This window comes from Thunnus albacares, chromosome 24, assembly GCF_914725855.1.
Source record: "Thunnus albacares chromosome 24, fThuAlb1.1, whole genome shotgun sequence".
Lineage (NCBI taxonomy): Eukaryota > Metazoa > Chordata > Actinopteri > Scombriformes > Scombridae > Thunnus > Thunnus albacares.
This window is the reverse complement of record NC_058129.1, coordinates 10,866,815-10,876,184: the sequence shown is the minus strand read 5'-3', so window position 1 is coordinate 10,876,184 and position 9,370 is coordinate 10,866,815. Positions and strand designations below refer to the sequence as shown.

Below are 9,370 nucleotides of genomic sequence, written 5' to 3'. Positions count from 1 at the left end.
ACAGCAGAGAGGAACAGAGACAAGAGACAAATGAGGATACAATTAATGACACAGACAGGTGGAACTGGGGGTGTGCACATATATGTATATATAAAAAGGGCAATGCTGGTGTGGAGCTGAGTGGCTAGTATAGCTATGGGTTCAAAAACCTTTCTGTACCCTATTGCAACTATAATTATATTTATATATAACTATAATTTTATGCTTATTTCCAGGATTTCATTCTCAGTAATTTGCAGGTATTTAACAGTTAATTTCTAGGACATTTTTCACTGAGGGTGGTGCAATTTGGTACAAATTGCATGCTCAAATGCGCTCATTATAGAGTTTTTAAGAAGTGTTAATATGTAGTTTCACACACCAAACTACACACTGAAAACTAAGTATTTTATGTCAGTTAAAGAGTTAAAGAGTCTAATTCATTAAAAATGTTTGCAAATTACCAACTACAGTATGTCTGAAACCAAATTGACATTTACAACTAAACCAACTTCACGTTTTTTCAGTTTTTTCTTACAGTTTGTACCAAATTGCACCACCCTCTGTGTAAAATGCCCTAAAAATTAAGCATTAAATACCTGCAAATTACTACAAAATTAGTATAAATTTGAAGGACCTGTAAAATCAAGCATTGCCGAAATGCAGCATTACTGTAGTTTGGGGTTTGGGCCTGAGTCCAAGCACTGAGTATTATGTGTGTGTGGGAATGTGTGCATGTGTATGTGTGTGTGACAGGGTGATGGTGAAGAGTGCCAGGGAGCACTGTATCTCATCTTCTGGACAAGTCCTTAATCTGTGTGACCCAGCAAGGGATTATGGGGGTTCTGAGAGAAAAATGGGAGTTTAAATTCACCCTTCAAGCCTGATAACTGACAGTTTAGAGTCGGTGTCACTGTGTTTGTGTGGTTTTATGTGTGTGCGTTCTTCATTGTTACAACAGAGGAAAGATTTTTCTTCCTGCAGTTTAAGAATCTTATTGTACGAGCTCCCATTGTGCTACAACAGCGACACAAACCACCACAGAGCACCATAGTGAAGACATGTATTTTTACTATTATTGGAAATGTGATTAGGACTCCTTGATCAGTAATTAATTTCTAATGAAAAGAGGATCAGCCACTGCAATAAATAACATTAAAGCAACGAAAAAACATCCAACTGAAGCCCACAGTCCTGTTATGTAAAATGTTACAACACATTTTGCAGTTTGTGAATACATTTCCTGAATCTGTTTCTGTTATTTGTTCTATATTAAGTGTGTTTGACGCTGTATTAAACAGGAAATGGTTTGCTTGAGATTAAAACCAGATAAAATCACTGGTCCTATGCAGTTCAGTAGTTTACACATTTATGAACTGATATGCACTGGGTGGGCCAAGAGATAAAATATGAGGTTGTCCGTCATATCTACAGCTAAACAAGTACACTAATGGCCTAACTTCCCCTCTTTCCCTTTGAGTGAAGTTTTACAGCATGAGAAAATGCCAATGCTAAACAAAACTATAAAACATAAACTTGATTCATTAATTAGTCCATCAAAAGAAAAATAATCTGCAAATATTTTGATAATTGGTCAGTGATTGAGGCCATCTATTAAGCATAAATACCAAATATTCTCTGGTTTTAGTTTAGAAATTGTGAGGATTTGCTGCGTGATATGTGATAATACACTTCATATATTTAGTCTTGAAATCTTGGTTTGACAAAATATATCGTCTTAGCTGTAAGGAAACTGTGATGGGCATTTTTCCACATTTTTTTTTTTTTACATTTTATGGACCAGAAAATCAATCAATAAATCAGATTAACAATCAAAGTAATTGTTAGTTGCAACCTTAATGAAACACAAGTTTCTTATATGGTTGCTACAACTAATATTTTGGCTCTGATATAAAGATATACAGAGAAATAATCATTCTCACCAACCAAAACTAAGTCTGCTTTTGGGTCACCAAATCCTCAGTGATGGCTCATAGACTTTAAACTGTTTTTCATTCATGCAGTACATCAGGTTCCCTCATGGCTCAGTATCAAAGAGCCATACAAATGTCAAAAAGTCAATGTGAGGATTTACCAGCATATGGTGCATAGTGGGTGTTAATTTCAGCCCTCTGGGTGAATGCAGCCACTAAATGTCATATATGTCATGTTGGCTGTTCTGGTGTCTGATGTCGGGGGATGTTTTGTGGGACGAACAAATCAGGGGTTGGTGGGGTCAGTGTCTGCAGTGTGGGGGGTGAGTGTGTGTGTGTGGGGGGGGGGGGGGGGGGGGTTCCTGGATTGTTGTGTGGGCTGAGCTTTGTCTGAAACAGTGCCACGTGGGCCTGAATTAAAACCGTATTTAAGAGGATTCAGGACAGATGGCGTCCCATTGTTTCAGGATGTGTTTATTATTAGAAAATGGGGTGAATGATGAAACCAGCCACCCCCCCCTCCCTCCCCTGCCTGCCTTCTCTCAAGAAGCACACCCACTTTTCTGCGGGTTCAGGGACTCACCTTGCTTGTTTGCTTTCTCATTGGATTATGGGACCCCTGCACTCAGCCAATCAGTGTCCTCGGAGGCAAACAAAGAATCCCCTCTTAAGTAACGCCAGCCACATGGCTGTTTACTGGTTAAGAAGCTCTGATTGGTCAAGTGTGATCCAATCAAAGTTCAAAATCAATTTAAGTAAAGCTGTTTTTCCAAATTAAGAAGCTAAGGAAAGCTAACACAGGATGTTTTTCAGCTATAATAAGAGTTTAATGACAACGTGTAGGACCTCTTTATGTGTGTTTGTCCTCTTTACTCCAGGATGAGAAATATTAACGCTGCAGCTAAGGATTATTTTCATTATTGATTCGTTTTAAAGTTTTTTTGGTTTTTTTATTATGTGGTTAGTCTATAAATCATCAGAAAATAGTTAGAATGTCAATCACAAGTTCTCAGTCCAACACTCAACAATATTCAGATATATGATATAAAACTGAGAAAAGCAGCAAGTCGTCATATTTGAGAAGCTGAAACCATTTTTTTCTTTTTGACCAACTTTTTGTTTTTTGTTTTTTGATCATTTTACACTGTTCACACAGAATGGGACAAACATATATTAGCATAATAGATAATTGCACAAGAAATATATACAAGAATACAATAAAAATGAAAATGGAAAGAAAATTATAAACAAGACAGATGAATGACTTTTTCTCTAAAAAGGCTCACAGACCTGCTCTGACTTTAAGGTCATCTTTAGTCCAGGGTTAATTAGAAGGAGTTGACTAGTGATTGCAGAGCTGCTGGCTGCTTAAAGATATCTTAAAGTGTTAAATGAACTATGATGGGTGTTGATATTTTCCATTCTCAGATTTATTTGTGAAGACTAAAAACCACAATCAGTACTTCCCCCGCCTCTCACCCACATTCTCACTTTTATCTTACACACTGGATCTTCTTCTTTTTCTCTCTCCCTCCCTCCCCAACTCTCTCTCTCTCTCTCTCTCTCTCTCTCTCTCTCTCTCTCTCTCTCTCAGCTCACCAGATGGAGAGGGGGTGGTGAGTGTACGATTGTGGCTGTGTGTGTATGTGTGTGTATGTGTGTGTGTGTGTGTGTGTGTGTGTGTGTGTGTGTGTGTTTGTGTATTCATGCATGCATGGTTACCCATGAGTTTGCATATTTACATCTCCTTCCCATCATTTCACCCTTACATCCTCCTCTGCTTCACCGAAGCAGCGTCAACCTGCAAAAGCCGCAGACAGAGGAAGGACATAAAATGACATTTAATGAGGTTCTTAAGTTAATAAGAGAAAGATAGACCCTCGGGAGAGATATTTAACCATCAGCACCATTTTCTCCACAGTGATTTTCGGGGCCAAAAGCGTTATCTGGCATCTTTTGGGGGCCACTAAGCGAAATAAATCCAATCTGACAGCTGCCTGTGCCTCTTGAAACTGGATTGTTAATATATATATTTATATATATATATATACATATGTGTACAGAGAGAGAGAGAGAGAGAGAGAGAGAGAGACGGTGCTAAGCTGTAACAGAGAGAAAGAGAGAGAGGGGGGAGAGGGAGAGAAAGAGGGAGGGTGTGTACGAGGCGAGAGAGAGAGAGAGAGAGAGAGAGAGAGAGAGAGCATCAAGGCACCGGGACAGGCTCCAGCATCCACACACTGTAAGGTACAAGTGCCACAAGGAGACTATAATTCCTTAAAATAATGGATGGGACAAAGCCGGCCATGGAGTCCAACGCGGAGGAGACTCAAGACGAGGGACAGGAGAGCAAAGGTACGCTTAATCAACCGCTGACATTTGCGCGTTTTTCCTGTATATTCTTTGGAGACATTTGCGTCTGCGCCAGCCTGAGCGGTTTAACCTACTTGCAATGGCTTTCTCTTGTGCTTGTGTGCGACACAATAGCGGTGCCTTTCTCTTGTGGGCTCTCACCGATGTGGAAAGCGACGACGGTCTCTATCTCTGCTGCAGATGATCGAGATTATTCCCACCACAAACCCGATTTTTTTTTTCCGTGTTATTTTGCGCCTTCAAAGGGATTTGGAGGCTGATGGAGGAGAAAGAGGGTGGGCGGGTTGTGGAAGACGCACGGTCTGGTTTTATGGAGCATATAAATGCCAATTTGTTTTTGCATTGCTGCACTATTATGAGCTTATTGCTGCACTAATGAGCGGCTGATAAACACAAGGCTGTGCGCTGCGCCCTGCATTGTTTCCCCCGTCAGGTGTGGATGATCTTCCCGCCGCAGACGCTTCGATTATTATCGGCGATCCCCCCCCCCTCCCCCTCCCCCCCACCATCCACACACACACAGAGGCTCAGTGTCTGATGTGTGTGAAAAGCGTGATTAGTCGACGGCGATGCGATATATGAAGCCTGTGTTTGGTATGACCGCAGTAATCAGGTCCATTAGTCGAGCAGGAGGCTGCAAAAGACGCGAGCAGCGGCGCACTTGACGCAGAGGGATGGCTGTGTCTATCAGTTATAAGCCCACCGCTCACAGCTGATAATGAAGCGTCTAAACAGTGCACACAATTAATTTTTGGCTTCATAAAAAAATGAATCTCCGCGATACGCATCTGTTAAATCTTACAGCATCCATTTGAGGGCATAAAAAACGCTCTTTAAACCATTAAATGCCGAGTGTCAGGTGCATTGTGCACGCAAAATAAATTCAAATACAAAACACTGTTGTTATGCAAATCAATTATGACATAAAATAGACATTTTTCCAACCGAAATGAAACCAAACTGTTGCTGCTCCACTGCTCACACTGATTCTGTGTGTTGGAACAGTGTAGGTGTGTCTTTGTGCGTTGGAGGACTCAACGCCCATACAGAGTGGATGTGACTGATTTGTTTTCGTTGTGGTTTGGTAGTAAAATCACATCCTTCAGTGTGGAGACAGCAGTGATGTTAGTGATATAAGTCAGTGATGGCAGGCTTACTTAGTGTACACATCATGATGGATGGGATGCAAAGAATTAAAGATACACGATCATGATTGGGGGAGTTCATCCTTTTTTTATTTACAAATCAGTGCAGTTGAGTCAGAGGCAGTGTGATGCCTTTTTGCCCTGCTGGCTACAGAGAGCAGGATAGTTGATACCAGTCAGAGCTTGTGGGCCTGAAGGTTTTTACACACACTGACCTAACAGCAACATCCAGACTCTCTCCTGCTTTTTTCTTTAATTTCTGCAGGTCTTCCCCCAGTTTCATGTGCACCAATGTGTTAAAATGAAGGGTTTGTGTTTGAAAAGATAGATTTTTAAAGTGATTTTTAGCTTCAGTGTTACAAAATGACACGAAATGTTACAATTTTGAAGACAAATATTGAGATTTTTTGCTTCAGCAATACTAACTGGTATGAAATGTCATGAAGCCCTGTAAAACAGCAGAAAATGTTACTATTTTGAAGAAAAATAGTACGACTTTTAACTTCAGAGTTACAAGATGGCATCCAGTGTTCAAATTTTGGAAGCAAATATTCAGATTTTTAGCAAAAGGGTTACAAAATTGCATAAAATGTTACTATTTTGCAAGTTAATTATCAGCCAAAGAGTTCAAAGTTGATGCTGTTGCGACTGTTGAGAGGCTGACGTCTTTTACGGCCCTGGATTTATAGTTCTTAGCCAGACTTTGAGACTTAATCTTTTTTTTAAAAAGCAGTAATATATCATGTGTAGTTCTTGCAGCACTACTTGGACCCTGCCACAGTGATATTGCTGGGTCACGGTCTCTCTTTTCTCAGCTATGACGTAAGGTGGAGAAGAGTGGGGTGTCCCTCAACGGTGATGTTTTAAAAAGACATTACATCATCCTCTCCGGAGGCATGCTGCTACGCATGGGCCAGCGTCCAATGAGAGGCCATACCCGCAACTTCACTTGGGCGAGGCCGTTTGAGGACCCTCAGGATAGTTGAACAGGAGGGCAGCCATATTTATAGCGAGCTATAAACCGTCTGAATCACTTGAATCACCATTTTATGTGGACGCCATAAAATTATCACCCAGTTCAACCTCTGCAGCCTGGACTCTTGTGCTCCAGGTGTGATGTTGCGCAACTGAGTCCACCCACACCAACATACCAAAATAGACCGGAGTGGAGGATGGCCTATTTGTTGGTGTAATCATTTGTGTGTGCGGTTGACATCTGGAATGTAACCATAAGCTTGTAGCGTCCGTTAAGAAGCTGAAGATTTACAGTGGGGGCAAGAAGGCGAGAGCTGTCATGTAAGAAGCTTGTGTCGGTGTGTGCCAGCGTTGCCTCTTCAGCTTCACTATGACACGTTTCTGTTTCAGAAAGCAAATGTAGTTTTGGAATAAATACTTCCAATTCTTATAAAATCATCACTCCAAGGTGCATGATGTGATAGATCGTCTTGTGTTTCCTGTAACATACTGTATCTGACAGGGACAGGTTCAGTTTTAGAAGCAGTCTGGAGACACAAATCAGGTCATGAATATTTAAACGTGCTGCATTTATGTAGCGCTTTTCTAGTCTTCCGACCACTCAAAGCGCTTTACACTATGTGCCAACATTCACCCATTCACACACACATTCATACACTGATGGCAGAGGCTGCCATGCAATGTGCCAATCTGATCATCAGGAGGAGTATCTAATGCTCATTCACACACACACACACACACTTTCTACCTCTTGAGCCACATCTGCCCCCATTTAAATGCTTAAAGTCAAGTCAGAAGTTTATATCTCACATAAAATAAAGTATCATGCACATTTCAGTGTAGTATATTTGCGATATAACTGTGACTAAATTATTACAGGTATATCAGTATTGGTATTATGTCAGCGGATAAGTAACAAGATACTGCAGCAGAAAAATGGCAAAGATATGTTTGGTGTAATTTAAACAGTGTCTCAAAACATAGGTCGTCCTCCATAAAGACATTTTTCAACTGTAAAATGCCCTGTTCAGTATATATATTGGTCCTAATTCTTTAATAACCAAAATTAACAGATCTGTATGGTATGGTTTTATGTGTTAATGTTATCAGATTTATTAAACTTCATAAAAATATCACTATCACCCTCAAAAACACTGCACTATCAGGCTATATTGTGTTTATTCTACCTTAAAAGAAACAGGTTGACGTCTATGCGTTCGATATGAAAGCTGGAGTCAGGAGACCGCTGTTGCATCTCTCTGTAGCGTCTCTGCATGACATTGAGCTGAGAGTAATTACAAACTGAAAAATGAGCACAGTACAGGCATGGTTCATAATCCGGGAGAATGGGGCGGTGTTTTGTGTGTATGGATTGATCTTTTTTGCTTGATTGCTTCCTATAATCTCTGATCTGTACGTCTATAGATGTAGGCTACACTGTACTCAGGACGCGGATAACGAGACATCAGCTACACTCTCTGAGGTACGAGTATATCAGATTTCATTAGTATGAGACAGTTTGATTAGAGAAAAGAAAGCACCTCCCATGTGACATTTATAGTTTTACCTTTAATGCGGCTCCCTAAAGCGGCTTGGACTATTTCAAAGTGCAAGTTAATGTGTCTCCTCTTTTGTTGTAACACACACCTTCCTTCCCTGCGTGTGTGCATGTGCCCGCTCTTACATAACGCAACGCTGGCTCCCCGTCCTTGGTTATGATGTTCAGATCAGAACCGTAAGAGATTACATCATTGTCTGGAGGGGTGCAGGTTTTGTTGAATTTTCTGCATGGAAGGGCAGAGCGGCCTCTGAAGCACAAAAGAGACATCCTTTTAATCAGTCTTTGAAGTTTTGTTGTTTTTTTTTTAATCAGTGACATTTGACCTGAGCAGAGTGGGAGTTTAAGATCATATGCTGAAGTTATCACCTTCTACTTCTCTTTTTAATCTGCATTTGTCTCCAAAATGTCTCCATAAAACCACTGGAGTCCATCGCTTCATGTCACATTCACATTCCAGCAGTGACTTGTAGATTGAGAGTGTTCAAACAGGTCACGGTTAAAAGTAAAGTGCTAGTCTCCAATTTATTGTCGGTGCTTTTTACGCATGAAGTTTCCCCATTAGACTCGACTCTGTGTAGTTGCTTCCAAGAAAACAGACTTAGTTTTTTGCTTCTTACATGTGCGCATACCTTGACAGAACTTGAGATATGCATTTGATTATTTAAGAATCGGCTCATAATTTATAAAAAGTGAATTAAAAAGCAATTCTGTCCTTTTTCATAATAACCCCTTTTAAGGTTTTTTTAATTATCCCATCTTCACCAGAGCAAAAATTTCAGAGTAATTCCATTGATTTTATTGCCATCACTCACATAAAGCTGAAAAGATTAGTCGATTAATCAATTACTGTAGGTACCCAACCTCTCGGGACAATCACAGGATGATTTAATGGATAAGATATAAAATAAGATACAAAAAATCAGGCATTTTCTGTTATTTTTCTAGTTTTTGCTCTTTTTTGTGAACTACTAGATACTTTTACCTCTTCAGGCCTCTGAAAACGAAAAACAATCTGTAACAGAAAAGTCCCTCTATGTACTTTTGAACAAGGGGTTGCAAGTGGACATACCTTTGTTTTAAGGGGTCACAAACCAAAAAGGTTGTGGACTACTGGATTAGTCAACTGACAGATGAATAATAGGCAACAATTTTGAAGTCATTTTTTAAGTAAAAATGCTTGAAAATTTGAATATTTGCTTCTTTTCTTCGATTTCTATGATAATAAGCAGACTGAGGATGTCACCTTGGGCTCTTGAAAATTGTAATTAGACCCAATTAATCAAGAAAATATGAACATAATCATTAGTTGCAGCCCTGCACTCACCTTGGCAAAACCTCCAATGTGTGACAATGTCACAAGATGAGTAAATGGTGGCTTTCCAGTGTCACACAAGCCAGGAACAGAC

At 40.1% G+C, this 9,370-nt stretch overlaps 1 protein-coding gene across 2 annotated transcripts in view; it reads left to right on the top strand.

The window, feature by feature from the left end:
• LOC122976363 (neuronal membrane glycoprotein M6-b-like) overlaps window positions 1-9,370 on the top strand; it is a 42,634-nt gene that overhangs the window by 10,420 nt on the left and 22,844 nt on the right. Inside the window, exon 1 of one of the 2 annotated variants that reach the window (XM_044344809.1) lies at window positions 4,077-4,265. The exons of the other annotated variant lie outside the window; for it this stretch is intronic. Within the exon in view, the coding sequence (XP_044200744.1) occupies window positions 4,196-4,265 (70 nt within the window). The 5' untranslated portion in view covers window positions 4,077-4,195. Of the gene's footprint in view, window positions 1-4,076; window positions 4,266-9,370 lie in introns of those variants that run through there. 2 annotated transcript variants of the gene reach the window in all.